We start from the raw sequence: 16,485 nt of genomic DNA, 5'->3' as shown, positions 1-16,485 counted from the left end.
TAAATGTGGTGGTTCGCGCTTTCAGTTTTGCATGAATGTTGCCATCTATCCATGGTTTTTGGTTTGGATAAGTTCAAATCGTCACAGTGGAACAACATCCTCTATGCCCTTCCTGAATAACCCAGTCACAGAGTCAGTGCATACATCGATACTATTCCCAGAAGCATTCCGGAACATTTGCCAATCCGTGTGATCAAAACAGTCTTGAAGCATAGATTCCGATTGGTCAGACCAACGTTGAACTGTCCTTACCACGGGTGCTTCCTGCTTAAGTTTCTGCTTATAGGCGAGAGGAGCAGGATGGAGGCGTGATCTGATTTACCAAAGGGAGAGCAGAGGAGGGCTTTGTAGCTGTCCCGGAAGGGAGAGTAACAACGTTCAAGCATGTTCTCTCAGCGTGTAGCACAGGAGATGCTTTGATAGAATTTTGGGAGCATTTTCTTCAGATTTCCTTTATATGCGGTTTCCAGTTAGCACAAAGTGTCTCGGGAGGTAATGCATTCGGCATTTGATTGTGAGGTATTCCAGATCGGGAGAACAAAAGTACTTGTGTTCCTGTACGTTACTGCCTACTCAACTACTTTATTGTCCAGGGAGGGACAGAACGTTAGCGAGTAATATACTCGGATGGTTTGCTCGCCGCCTGAGCCTGACTAGAACCACACTTCTCCTCCCTCTTCTCCGACGTCAAAGTTTTGGTGTAGCACCCGGGATGAATGGGGCTGCCTCGGTAAGTCCAAACAAAGGATGTGATGGTTGACCGGCAAAATAATGGTGAGTGACCGCCGATCTAATGTCCAAAAGTTATTTTTGGTTGTAGGTAATAATACTAGAAACGTTCTGAGCAAATAATGTAAGAAATAACAAAATAAATTAAAAATACTGCAAAGCTGGCTAGGAGCTAGAAACAGGGCGACCGTGTCTGACGGCACCATCTTGTCATTCAATATCTTCAATGGCTCTGTGTGATTTTACCACCACAAATACAACTACCCAGGATCCTCCAGACTCCTACCTACAACCATAAATTAGATCAATGGTATACCACTGTGAACTACTGTATGAGATGACTAGGGACAGGAGTTTTCCCTGGTCAGGTCATGTGGTCAGGAACATACAAAATATGCGTACGTACAAAGTATACCCCAAAACATGAGTGTGGAAGTTGGCATTTATAAAAACGTAAGTTGACGTGAGAATGTGCTTACTTTACTTCTCCGCAAACCATGCATACGTACTATTTATAGTGGTTAAAGTATGGGGGATATCTCGGACAAGATATCCCCCATGGCTATCGAACTTGATGGATTCTCCATTCACCGTGCGGACAGGACAGTGGAGTCAGGGAAATTGAAAGGGGGAGGGGTTTGCCTCTTCATAAACAACAACTGGTGTGCTGACTCGAGCGCGGTGGAAGTGTCGACCCATTGTACACCTGTCTTGGAATATCTGATGGTCAAATGCTGACCCTTCTACCTCCCAAGGGAGTTTTCAGCTGTTATCGTGACTGTTGTATACATTCCACCTCAGGACAAGAAAAATAACAAGCTGGCACTTAACAAACTGTCTGAGGCTATAAACAAGAAGGAGGCTGTGATTTTAAATCTGCGTCATTAAGACACGTGATGCCCAACTTCGATCAAAACGTCTCCCTCGCCACTAGGGGCGATAAAGTGCTAGACCGCTGTTATTCTCCCCACAAGCAAACATAGAAGGCCCTCCCTCATCTTCCATTCGGCAAATCAGATCATTACTCCATAGTCCTGTCTCCTGTTTACAAGCAGAAGCTCAAACAGGAAGTACCCGTGACTCGCTCCATTGAGAAATGGTCATCAGAATCAGAGATGATGCTACAGGACTGCTTTGCTAGCGCTGATTGGAATATGTTTTGAAGACCCTGCCGATAACATCAACGAGCTAACCACCTCTGTCACCGGCTTCATTACGAAATGCATCGGCGATGTTGTCCCCACAGTGAAGGTTCGCTGCTTCCCTAATCAAAAGCCCTGGATTAACACTGAGTTTGGCGGGAAACTAAATTAAACTGAGTTGACCCATGTATTTTATTTTTGCACTTTCTCTATGCACACTCACAGGGCCCCACTCACACACACTGACACTCCAACACACAGACAAACACTCACTCCATCATTAACTCACACACACACATAATATGCACATACATTTATACTGACTCTACATACACACATACCCACTCATATACAATCTTCATATATGCTGTTACAACTCTGTTTATCACATATTATTAAATTATACCTTTTTTAAACACCAATCAAAATAAAGTTACCTTTCTTCTCTTTCTTGTAATATAAGTGTTGAGACGTTAAATCCCTCACGAAGCTTTAGCGTTGTTATAGATTCAACGGGAGGACAATGTATTCCATTGAGCCCATTTCAGCCATTACTGGGGTGTATTTGACAGGTCATTACAAACATTTAAACGGTCGTAACGTTAACGGGAAAAAACGTCAGGCACAAGCAAGAGTCGCAGAAGTAAAAGGAAAGCAATCAATACAGCGAGATTTAAGTGACAACTGGATTTTGCACCCCTCAAACACAAGAAATAGATGGCTGAAAAATACACATCTCAGGTGGGCAGGGCATGCACGTTGCTAGAAACATGCATATGTATGGCGTGCGCCAAGTTAATAAATCACAATATTTTTCTACTTACGTATTCTTTACAGAAATGGCGCACGCAGATATTTAGTGTGAAATTTACGCAACGGTTATAAATGAGGCCCCTGGCCCTAGAGCAAGATATTAGCCTGGACTCATCTGTGCTTTAGCCAACTCTTGTAACTATTGCAACGTCACAACAACAAACAAACACATACCATTTATCTTTTTCAAAATGGCTGCCTGTTGTGAAATGTTTTCTGTTTGTTAGATGTAGGATGTGTCATCTCCCCCCGGGAGACTAGGGCAGCCCAGAGAAGACCCCAGGCCTAGCGGTGCTGTGTGTGTGTTTCCTGTGTTCCTCTGATGTGATGTGATCCAGGCCACAGCTGAGACCACTCTGACCCGTTACCCCTGACCTCTCTGGGGAAATGCTCTACTACCAGCCCCAGGACCCATGAGTCATGCTAGGCCTACATTAGATACTCACCACATAGATGCTAGTGGGTGTTCAAACTGCATTACAGATCACATCAAAGACAAACATACGGCTGAATCCCTTAAGTGCAAAATGCAGACCTTGTAACCTGGCAAACACTGATGTTTGGCTATGAACAGCCATGGATGGAAGAGGCCCCCCACAATGAATCAATAGTGATGTTGTAAATAAAACCAAAATCTCTCTGTCTCGAGGAGGTTCTCCTGGAGTTTTTCAATGAGTTAATCACTGTCACTGAAACTTCCTGATCCACTGGCCTCCACACCGAGACGAGGAGATCAATTAGGGCTCTCTGGTAGCATCCCAGTGTTATCTTCTTCTCACTGCTTTGAGAGAGACAGGAGCTCACTCTGGTTTAATTTCACACACACACACAAACACACACACACATGCACGCGTGTACACTCACACAGCCAGATAGATAGCCGCTCACCATGCCTTAATTACACACGGACAGTCATTAATCTAAGTCCAAGTCCTGTCAGAAAGTTAACTTCACTTATTCTTCCTTTAACTCTCTCTCTCTCTGTCTCTCTCTCTGTCTTTCACACACACACACACACACACACACACACACACACACACACACACACACACACACACACACACACACACACACACACACACCCACACACACAGAGACTTTCAGTCTCTCAAAGTCAGTCACTGTAGACGATATAGGAGAATATATCAAAACCAATTGAACAAACATGAATTATACCTGGGTAGGGATTAGTCTAATATTGCTGCATATTGAAATCTATATGTCTATATGTCAAGATAAGTTATGGGAGGGAGGAATGGAAGGTGAGTACAGTACAGTACAATAGACCCACATAGTCAATTTGTGATATCAGAAAGCTTCAGCTCTGTCTCAGTGTCTTGCCTATCTTTCTCTCCTTGTCTCATTGGTGTTCAGACTACTGACAGTAGAACGCCATGGATACCATATCACTTTGACTTTCCACATGGTGTCCTCCTAACTAGGGCCAGTGAGCATACTGTAGATGCAGTAGGTCCTCAATTTATTTTCTACGGCGTTACAGGGGAGTTACAGGGACAGGTTAAAACGAACCACCAGGGGGTGCAGTAGACCCGTACAATGAATCCCCCACCGCTGATTAGGTCAACTGAGTGCACAGTCAAAATGAGACCAAAGAATGATCCACCTCTGATGTAGACAGAAAGTGTATGTGTGTGTGTGTGTGTGTGTGTGCATGTGTGCGTGCATGTGTGAGTGTGTCAAATCTCTCTCTGACCGTGACTCCGACGGCTCTGAGATTTAGAGAGTGTGTCTGTGAAAGACAGGAACGAGAGATGAACACAGAGCGAGAGAACGAGGAGGTGGAGGAGAGAATGATGGTAGAGAAAGATAAAGAGAGGCTTAAATCAATGCCATCCACTTCAGCCTCTCTGACTGCCAAGAAATACAGATGCTCTCTCTGTCTAGGAGTTTGTGTGTGTGTGTGTGTGTGTGTGTGTGTGTGCAAATACAAAGATAAACCGAATTCGGAGTACAATCAAATTGACATGCAGATAATACATACTGGAAAGCATATATAATGAAATAAGTGAGCTTTCAACAACCAACACTGGGCAAACTATTATTCATTAGTCATTCATTATTGAAGCTAAATAATACAGTCATGCAGTTCATTGACAGATAGATCATAAGATGTCTGGGGTACTTTCAACTGAACACTCTGAGCACTATTCATTCTCAGTGGAAGAAGTTGATTTGGAGAGAATCCAGTCCCATTAACACCTCCAGTGCTAAGATTAATTGTGTCTTGGTACTCTTTAACCCTGTTCAAATAGTCATTTCAGCACCTGACACACTCTCTCTCTCTCTCTCTCTCTCTCTCTCTCTCTCTCTCTCTCTCTCTCTCTCTCTCTCTCTCTCTCTCTCTCTCTCTCTCTCTCTCTCTCTCTCTCTCTCTCTCTCTCTCTCTCTCTCTCTCTCTCTCTCTCTCTCTCTCTCTCTCTCTCTCTCTCCTCCCTCCCTCCCTCCCTCCCTCCCTCCCTCCCTCCCTCCCGGTCCCATCCGGTTTAAGGCAGAAATCCTAGCACCTGAACGCTGCTCCTGAACCAAAATAACTCTGTCATACTTGTACCAAACTTCACACTTCTCCCAAACAGCACTTCTAATTCATCAATTTCAGTCAGACACTGTAAGGTGACAGTTAACCACTATAAAACACCATGGATTCACGTGAATACTCGACCCTCCAAATAGCTGACCTCAATAGAGAGCACATCAACACAATGCATAGTGTGCACACAAATACACACACATCTCACAGCAAATGAAACAACACGTTTGAAGACCCTAAACTCTGACTTATAATAAATGACATACTAAAACCTTTACCAGCATATCAATGGCCCAGCCTTGTTGACACAACTTGAACAGCCATAATACTCCACCTGTGAGAGTGTATGAATCGTTTCTCTGTGGGACTCCAGTGTTGTAGCTCTCTCTCTCACACACTGACACTGGTAGTCCCTGTCTCTCTTCCTGTCCTCTCCTCTGGCCCAGCCAACGCTTTCCCCTCTCGTCTGTGGTCTGTGCCCGGGCCTCTAGACCCTCCTTATATTCACCCCAATCCACCCCCACCATAACTCACTCTGCCCAGCTGCAACTCCAGGAACCCAGCACGCCCTACACTCTCACATGCCAGCACACACAAACACACACACACACACACAGCCCCTATCCAGATCTGTTTCCCCCCGTCACATGCCAGGGGATTGGCAAGGTGCAGTGACGTCCTGTTGTCACTGAGCCACTGCCATTTCCAGTAGCCAACCCAACACACTCACCACAATCTCTCACAGTACTATTACTGTACACACACTTCTCAATGGGCTATATGCCTTATTTCATTTATTTATTTTTATTCATTTAGCAGACGCTCTTATCCAGAGCGACTTACAGGAGCAATTAGGGTTAAGTGCCTTGCTCAAGGGCACATCGACAGATTTTTCACCTAGTCGGCTCGGGGATTAGAACCAGCGACCTTTCGGTTACTGGCACAACGCCTTCACTGGACCCTATTGTTTTCAGTGTACCAGTCTCTCACACACACTGACCTACTGCTCTACTCTTGCTAAGTCTATAGCATAGTCCTTTTGACTGATCTACTTTAAGTCTATACCATGCTAGTCTCTCTATCCCAGCCCAGTTGTAAATCTCAGAATGCTACCATCAGCCACATATAGTCACACAGACCTTGTCCTGTCCCAGTCTATCTGCCCCAGTAATATCTACAGTTTCTCACTGCCTTACTGTAATCCAGGGACACAGCTGAGGAAATAGAACCTCCCCTCCCATCTCCATAAACATACAAACACGCACGGAAGCACGCACACACACACACGCAAACAGACACACACACCACTGTCCCTGTGTTACTACCCTTCAGGGTCAATTATCCCCAGTACTTCACAGGATCTGGCACCATGAGGGTGTAAAGCTAACGAGCTACATGAACCTCACACCAATATTAACCCACTCACTGCCAGAGTATACTATGTTGTCAAATGGGAGAAATTGACGATAGGCAAACATTAAATAACATATCTAATCATATTTATAATACAAAAAAACCTACTGACCTTAATATTACGAAGCATGGTAATAAAGCGGTCCTCTGAAGAAGGGGGTTGGTGGTGGGCTCAAGACTAAAAAACATCTCACCACCACCGATAACCCAATGACTAGCTCGCTCTCTCTAACCCAAAGCCAGCTAGCTCACTCTCTCCCTCAAGGCCACAGAGATGTTTTAGACATGGAAATGCTGTTAGCGCTTAGCGTTAGCCTACTTCTGGGGAATGGGGGTTGGATGAGGAGGGGGGTAAGAATAAAGAATAAAGGTAGTGATATGGAGCACTTCCATCTGGGAGAGAGGAGAGAGGAGAGAGTGCATACAGACCCAAACCTTCTAGAGTAAGTATGGGGGGAGGGAGCGGAGGAGAACAGAGCGGAGGAGAGTGGAGGAGGTAGGGGAGAGCAGAGGGGAGGAGTGTGGAGGGGGTAGGGGAGAGCAGAGGGGAAGAAGGGAAGTAGGGTAGAAAGGAGAGGAGAGAATGAAGGGGGGAAAGGGAAGGAGGAGAGGGAAGAGAAGAGGATGAATAAACTATGAGTGCCAGCCAGAGGGCGATGATGGGAGTTATTTGAGCAACAATGACCGCACCGACCTCCCTAACCCTACCAAAACACACACACACCAACCTCCCTAACCCTACCAAAACACACACGCACCAACCTCCCTAACCCTACCAAAACACACACACACCAACCTCCCTAACCCTACCAAAACACACACGCACCAACCTCCCTAACCCTACCAAAACACACACGCACCAACCTCCCTAACCCTACCAAAACACACACGCACCAACCTCCCTAACCCTACCAAAACACACACGCACCAACCTCCCTAACCCTACCAAAACACACACGCACCAACCTCCCTAACCCTACCAAAACACACACGCACCAACCTCCCTAACCCTACCAAAACACACACGCACCAACCTCCCTAACCCTACCAAAACACACACGCACCAACCTCCCTAACCCTACCAAAACACACACGCACCAACCTCCCTAACCCTACCAAAACACACACGCACCAACCTCCCTAACCCTACCAAAACACACACACTTCACATTGACCTTTTCCTCTGTCCCCCTTTACTGTACCAATGAGAACGCTAGGAGACTGCCAGGCAGAGGAACACACACACACACACACACACACACACACACACACACACACACACACACACACACACACACACAGCTAGACACAGTGCTGGGGGGGGGCTGCCAGCCAGAGGTAGACTAGCATCACTCATGTGTCATTACAACAAGGGGAGAGGGACATCAGACCAACACAGAGAGGATAAATATAGCACAGTCCACCCTGTGACTCAGCCATACACACACGCGCACACACACACACATATGCATGCACATGCCTCTAATGAGACCAACAAAGACAGGAGAGATGAGAAAGAGGAGGAAGGAGAGGAGGAAGAGGAAAGTACAGCAAAGGTAAAAACAACAATATTGTGGTATTGAGTTGACGCTACAATCGCTGACACCTTCACCTTTGCTCTCAAAAACAGATAAACAAGATTCAACTCATGGAATCCATCATTTATATACCACTTATTAGCTATTTATAAGCCATTTATAAAACATTAAGAGAACCTACTGTTCATCTTGAAATTGGAAAACATAATTATGCCGTATTGTCCCTTCACGACCCAGAGACTGCACATCATATGTCATTCATTTATGTGGAGAGAAACATTGATGAGTTACCGGATGAGAGGACCTGCAGTGTGTGTGTGCATGTGCGTGTGTGTGTGCATGTGCGTGTTTGTGTGTATGCGAGCTGGAACTGAGTAATGGGACTGGCTCAGGCCAGTCGGTTAGTTAGTTGTTGGCTGAGCAGGGAGGGTTCTGAAAAACATGCAAAACCCTTATGAACTGTTTCCCTTCTGGCTCTGTATCAAACCTGGGTTCAAATACTATTTGAAATCTTTCAAATACTTTTACCACTTGCTTTAGCCTGTTTGGAAGGCCAGGTGGGTGGGGTTTACACTTTCAAGGCTTTTCTATTGGTTCCATGGCAACAGTCAAGCTCAATCAAGCGCAGCTGCAGTATTTAAAAATTATTTCAAATAGTATTTGAACCCATGTCAGCTCTGTATAGCAGGCCATGGGAGCACACACTTCACATCCATATCAGCACATCAACGCTAGCACATCTCGGAAATAAATACTATATAAAAAGAAAAAGAAAACAACATTCTGCTATGGTTACAGAATAGTGACTTTTCGGGGTCATGCGTATGATTGAAAATAAGAACTAGCAAAAATATGTAATATGTACTATGCCCCTCCCCTCCCACCACCTCAACACACTACCTCCGACTGAGTGCATGTGGCCAGGTAGTGTCGGAAAGATGTAGTAAAATAAAAACTGCGGTTTGTGGTTGTGACAGTGTGTGACCGAAAAAGGAAGAGAAAAGAACAGAAAAGAAAAGGGAATTGAAGGGTAGTAGAAGTCATACTTTTCGCAAGGGTGATTCGGCCGACCGGATTTTCTTGGGAGATATCTGTGAAGAGAGTAAGAGAATTAAAGTCTTGTTTTCCCCTCTTCAGAGATATCTCCAATGGCAACAGTGCTGTTCTAGAAAGATCAAGTTTCACAAGAAACGTTTTTGTGTACTTGCTACCACTGTGTAAAACCTTTATTAAGTTAGTGGTAGAAGGTAAATTGAGGTTAGAGGTTAGACAGGAAGTATTTAAATATATATCTGATGTCATATCCTGTGATGTCATGTCCTCTCGCTCCTATTCTCCCGAATGCCCGTGGCTCCTCATAGACTAGCCTAGCTTAGCGGCTAATGTTAAAGATAATGTCCCATTGCTTTAAACAAGCTACCACTGCTAAATAGGGACTATTTCAAGACTGGTCAGTTGAGAACTAGTACAGCTAACTAAGCAAGCTGCTGCTTATTTCTTTATCTAAGATGATGGTCTACTGCTATAAGAATATTTAGATGAAACTTTCTTGAATATCTCTGTTTGTGACGTGCCAGCTCATCGTTAAGCCTGATGTGACATGGCTCTTCTAACTAAGTGCTTCTCTTTAAGGATTATTTGCACTGTTGTTGACAATCAATGACGATTCATTTGTTTTGTCATTTTATCAGTAGCAGCTATTCAGTTTGACTGTTAAATATCAAAACAGTTGCTGAAACGATAAAGTGTATGTCCGTGTCGTGTGTCGTTGGCTTGTGTCAGTTTATTGTACAGCGTATAATAACAGTAAATAAAAGTGCAAGCAGGTGTAGTGACACACAGGGCACAGGGTGTGAGGGCAGAGGGCCGAGAGCCTCACGTGCAGTATAAGGGGACACCACAGACAGGGAGTAGGACTGACACTCCCACTGTTTGGGACCCCTAGGTACAACAACAGCTAACAGCCTGGACCTAATGGATAGAATCCCTTCAGAAGCCACTCTGATGCTTCCTAAAGGAGTAGAGTGGTTTAAGCAAGCACTACAGCTTCAAAGACTGCTTCTCCATAAACAAGCACAGGCTATAGCATGATGGTGCGATGCGTCTGACTGTTGAAGATTCAATGTGTCCATGTTATTAATTGTATCTGCCCCTATCGAAAAAACGAACATATAAATAATCATTGAACAACAACACAGCATGGGAGACACTCAGAAGAGGCAGGGACAAGGAGGAACACAGTCACAGAGGTGGAGGAAACATGGGCAATTCACTTCACAATGTCATCTGCAAAGAGATTGTATTGTTTTGTCAAGCAGAATGATAGGATATCGAATTTCTCTGAACCATTACTAGTTACCCCAGCTAACAATTCTAGGGAGAGAGAACGTTTTTGTAATGTTAACCATAATGTTCCCCTAATGTTTGTGTCCAGCTTTCCGTTAGTTAGGGGAACATTCTAGCTATGTTAGCAAAAACATTCGGATAACCTTTTTTGCATGTTTGGTGTTAAAGTTATTAAAACATTCCCCTTAATGTCAAGTAGAACTTATCTAGAACGTGGTTACAATGTTCTCAGAATATTCAACATTAATGTTCTAGAAACGTTTCATGGGACATTGCAAGAACATTCCTGTGTCCAGTTTTCTGAGGGTTAGAAGAATATTACAACGTCACATCAAACATACACAGAACATAGTTGCCATGTTCTCGCAACCTCTTGGTTCACAGCATTCACATTTTCCTGCTACACCACCATGTCTCTATCAGTTATCAGTTTATTTGACTATTCTCTCATCATTGATTTGATTTACTTATTTAGACAATTTAAGGGCTTTCTGTATAGTTGTCTAATGTTGGTGGGGAATATTAACCTGTTTTAATGATACTCCTGAATCACTATGATCAATAAAAGTGTATTGTGTACTTTTAACAGCTGAGGTTTACTTCAAAGTGCATTCACCCTATTGCTTACACCTATCAAGTTGTTTCAGATCTACACAAGTGCCTAGGGAGGAGGGGTTAGGGTTTCATCTGGACAGGGCCTAACTATACTGACCCAATAAGCACATGGTGTAGAGATATCCCTTATTGGGACAGTGGTTAGGGTGTTTGTCATTGGTGCTGATGGCCTGGGTTCGAGACCTGCTTGGGGAGTCCCCCTACTCTCACTTTCTTGGCATTATATGTTAATGTCATTATTTGGCAACAGTTACAACACACCTATCTGATCTAATTCAAATTAGTTTCTCATTGAAAGATGGGAATTGGTAGCATTCTAGATAGCTGAGCCTCTCAAACAGAACTCTATCTTTTTTAAATCCACACCACATATACCATGTAGAACAAACATGTGTTTCTGATTAGGAATCACATCAGCCTGAACATGGCCCAGGTGGTAGTGTTGCTTCTGATAGAAACATACCCAGAACATGGTCGCCATATTCTCAGAATATCAGAAATGTGTATATTTACAGTAGCATGTCTGTACTTTCTTACATACTTTCTCATGTTTGCCATTTAAGCAATGATGATGCCAGTTATACCAAAACAATACACAACGCAGAGTTCCATCTCCAAGTTTTAATGTGGAAAAATAGACAAATTGCAACAGAATCACTTTGGACCAGTGTTGGTGTAATAATTACTTAGTTACTTTTATGAGTAGCAGAGTAATATAACAAGTTACTGTCTTCAAATATTGTAATATTATTAGTTACTTTTTCTAGTAACCTGTATATTACTTTCAGAAGCATATCTCTACCGGCATGTTATATATATTTTTTAATGCCTTGTCTCATGCTAACGGAATTCATTCTATAGGTTTACCCGTTTCCAATAGGCTATCGTAAAGCCGAAACTCGAAGAAAGATGGCAGCTGTGTTGTTACCCTGCTTAACCTTTTCCTTGTGGAAATGCTCCCATTATTTTGAGTTATTCGAGGAGAAAGAGAACAACATTTTAGTCAAATGCAAACTCTGCAAAGGCAGCGTTGATCTCTTTATCCAGAAACACCACATCAAACCTAAAAAAACATCTGGAGGTTGTGCACAAAGGCACAAAGCTGGTAGCCAGTTCCAGAGATGCGTGAAAGAGGAGAAATCTATAAACATTATGATAATAAACAAATATGCAAAAATTATATTTCCAAGTGCTCTAACGAAATATCCATATAAACAATCGGAATGTTTGATAAATGCATTTCAATTTCAAAACGGAAATGATGACATGAACATGAGAGTACGATGACTCCCCTAGTGGGTCTCGAACCCAGGCCACCAGCACCAATGACAAACACCCTAACCACTGTCCCAATAAGGGATATCGCTACACCATGTGCTTATTGGGTCAGTATAGTTAGGCCCTGTCCAGATGAAACCCTAACCCCTCCTCCCTAGGCACATGTGTAGATCTGAAACAACTTGATAGGTGTAAGCAAAAGGGTGAATGCACTTTGAAGTAAATCGCAGCTCTGTTAAAAGTACATTCAAGAAAATATTTGATTGATCGTAGTGATTCAAGTGTATCATTAACGCAGGTTAATATGTCCCTCCAACATTAGACAACTATACAGAAAGCCCTTCAGTAAGTTAAAAAAGTCAATGATGAGAATAATCAGATTAACTGATACATGACACGGACATGGTGGCGTAGCAGGAAGATTGGAGTACCGTGGACCAAGAGGTTGTGAGTTAAAATCCCAGGTGAGGACATGTTGAATAATAATGACTGTATAAATGAACATGTACTGTATGTTGAAAACACTGTATGTTAAAGGCACTGTGTGTGAGTATCCTTGACAACAGACAAAGCGCTATGAATGGATCAGTGGTTCACCAATCAGGGCTTGATTGGCTCAGTAACAAGACGTGATGTTTGGTGGGACATTGATGAAATATCCTCCTAATAATTTATATTCCGGGAACATGGCAACCATGATTGGTGGGACGTTGATGGAATATTCTCCTAATCCACAGAAAACTGGACACATGAATGTTCAAATTTGACGTGTCTAGAACATGAATATCTTATGTTCTGAGAACTTGACAACCATGTTCTGTGTATGTTTGGTGGGATGTTGATGGAATATTCTCCTAACCCACAGAAAACAGGACACATAAATGTTCTTGCAACGCTCTCATTTAACGTGTCTAGAACATTAATATCTTAAGTTCTGAGAACATAGTAACGACGTTCTGGGTATGTTTTATTTGACTGAAAGGGATTGGTCTCTTGAAAACATTCCTTGCAAATCACAGGAACATTCCTATGAAAAAGTTAGTTAATGACCTAATGAGACTCTTAAGGGAACGTTCTCTAAAGTTGTGGGAACGTTTGTTGTTAGCTTGGATGGCAGCACTTTTGTTATCTTCACGTTTGGCAACAAGCTTGGCCAAAGATAACTTTGTCTTTCAGTGTTGTAAGTGTATGTAAGTGACTGGAAGTAATAGACACTCCCAGGATCAATAATGGAAAGCTGAAGGATATAACAGTCAATCGGTTAATATATTAGTATTCCTGGATAGCTCAGGTACTATCAGAAGTTCAATGTCTATCTCTTCTTACAAGGTCTATGGCTTCTTAGAGCCTTGAGGAAGTGTGTACTCATGTCGTGGAAGAATTGCCCATCTTCCCTCCATATAAAGACAACATAACAGCTCATAAGAGGTGAATGGAGCCAGACTGGTGCTCAATGACACTGAGTGTGTATAGATAGGTACAGTAGACACACAGACAGACAGACAGACAGACAGACAGACAGACAGACAGACAGAGAATCAAATGGAGAGGTAGAGAGAGAATCCCAGAGAAAGAAAGAAAGAAAGAAAGAAAGAAAGAAAGAAAGAAAGAAAGAAAGAAAGAAAGAAAGAAAGAAAGAAAGAAAGGCATGAATCTGAGAATACAGGCAGACTGAGTAGCACCGTTTGTCCTTCCGGTACTTTACCTTCATAGGAGCCAGCTGTATGGGTGTGATATAGGAGGGGTCTACCATGGGCTTGGGTCTGTTGGCTGTGTCTGCCAGGAGACTCTGCCATTGCTGGGGCAGACCCGTGAACTTCTGCTCCCGCTCATCGAAACCCGTGTGGACCCGGTGCTCAAAGTTAGACGGAGCCGAAATCTCTAGCCTCTTCTTCTTTTTCCCAAACATGCTGGAAAACCCGGACAAACCTGGAAAAAACAGCAAGAGATTTTAGAAAAAACTAGGAAGTCACAATAGACAGACATAGCGGTCCAAACACACTATTTGAGAGAACTGTATTCGATGAATACATACATTATGAAGTCAATATACAGGTAACTGCCAAAATAAAGGAAACACCAGCATACAGTAAAGTGTCTTAATAGGGCATTGGGCCACCACGAGCAACCAGAACAGCTTCAATACGCCTTGTCTGGAACTCTATTGGAGGGATTCGACACCATTATTCCACGAGAAATTCCATCATTTGGTTGACTGTGGTGGAAAACGCTGTCTCAGGCGCTGCTCCAGCATCTCCCATTAGGGTTAAATTGGGTTGAGATTTGGTGACTGACTCTCTCTCTCTCTCTCACACACACACACACACACACACACACACACACACACACACACACACACACACACACACACACACACACACACACACACACACACACACACACACACACACACACACACACACACACACACACACACACACACACACACACACACACACACACACACACACACACACACACACACACACACACACACACACACACACACACCCTATGCTCCTTTGAGACCCCTCTTTCAAAGTCATTGAGATCTCTTCTTCTAGCCATGGTGGCCAAAATAATGGGCAACTGGGCATTTTTATACATGACCCTAAGCATGATGGGATGTTAATTGCTTAATTAACTCAGGATCCACACCTGTGTGGAAGCACCTCCTTTCAATATGCTTTGTATCCCTCATTTACTCAAGTGTTACTCCTTTATTTTGCCAGTTACACGTATGTTATTGGGACAAAGGCTAGTCAAGATATCTCCCACTTCAACACTTATAGCATCATTGACCTTTACTTCATGTTCCTTTATGCAGTATGCAGTGAGGTAACTAGCTGGAGAAACAGGTTAAGTGCATGTGGGAGAGAGAATCAGTGCTATAGTCTAGTTTATGCAGTACAATAAAATGTCCTCAATTATCCACACACACACTGTATGAGAGCACTCATGCACACACACACTTCACATACCAATTAAGAGAAGATTAGTTGGCATGTCATTTTTTGATGCTCTGCTGTTTATACAAACTACTACGGTGTTGAAAACTTGTCAACTTGATTCAGCTGCGAGATGAAGATTTGCTGTCCCAAAGCCTGTTTCATAATACTATTAATGTTGATGGGCTTCGTGGTTTGAGCAGAAATGGAGCAAGAGACTTTAATAGTTTAACACTACTTATGATTCACTGGCACTTTGATGGGCAAACTATTTGAATCACGCAATCATTTATTTCTCCAAATCAACGTAATCTTTGGTAACAGGTTGTGTAAGAGGATAGGTCTCCACGCACACACACACACACACAGATAGATAGATCCACCATGTTGTCATCCATCATGTTGTCATCACTCTGTTGGTTTGGTCTGAAAGGACCTTATTGTATCCCTGCCTTCCCGTCTCTCTCCCCTGTATGAACATTGTCTTCTAGTGGAAACAAATGTTTTCTCTGTCTGTCTGTATCACCAGTCCGGACCTCCGCCGTGCCAGCCAGATCCAGCAACACACACACACACCAGCCCTGCCAGGCCAGCTGTAGTAGCCACGGTGAGTGGACAGAGGGACAGATGGTTAGAGAGACAAGCTAAGGAGAGGAATAGGCTAGTGAGTTTGTGTTCGTGCATTCAAAGAAGCCCTGTCTAAGTAAATAGAAGGATCTATATGACTCTGAGCACCTGAGGAGCAGCCCCATGAGCCCATGCAAAGACCCCAATAAAGTAGCTCTGGCCAGTGATAGTGCCAGACTAGAGCTGATAGAATGAGTCTTTCTCATTCAATTTGCTTACACTCCCTCAGGAAAGACATCAGACTGATTTAGGGAGGGAGGGAAGAGGAAAGGAAAGGAGGGAGGAGATGAGAAGAAAGGGAGGGAGGAGGGTGGTGTGGTCAGGAGGGGAAAGAGATGGAGTGATGAGAGGAGGGCAGTGTTGGGGAGTAGTGAACTACATGTAGTTTAACTATTTATTTAACTACATTTTTCAGTGGCTTGGTGGTAGTTCAACTAAATTCAAATGTAGGAAGTGTTGTCAGTTAATTACTTTTTTGTCATGTTGTG

The 16,485-nt window shown here is 43.4% G+C and overlaps 1 protein-coding gene across 1 annotated transcript in view; it reads right to left on the bottom strand.

Annotated features, from left to right (window-relative positions):
- Positions 1-14,331, bottom strand: part of LOC311108375 (serine/threonine-protein kinase PAK 5-like) — a gene marked incomplete at both ends in the record, with an annotated part of 49,229 nt that extends 34,898 nt beyond the window's left edge. Inside the window, 2 exons of the mRNA XM_084151011.1 lie at positions 9,230-9,274; positions 14,128-14,331. Coding sequence (XP_084007137.1) covers positions 9,230-9,274; positions 14,128-14,331 — 249 coding nt within the window. The remainder of the gene's footprint in view (positions 1-9,229; positions 9,275-14,127) is intronic.
- Positions 14,332-16,485: the final 2,154 nt, after the last annotated feature.

Source organism: Coregonus lavaretus (genome assembly GCF_964263955.1).
Source record: "Coregonus lavaretus genome assembly, chromosome: 33".
Classification (NCBI taxonomy): domain Eukaryota; kingdom Metazoa; phylum Chordata; class Actinopteri; order Salmoniformes; family Salmonidae; genus Coregonus; species Coregonus lavaretus.
Note: the sequence above shows the minus strand (reverse complement) of the source record. Positions and strands in the feature narration are given on the sequence as shown.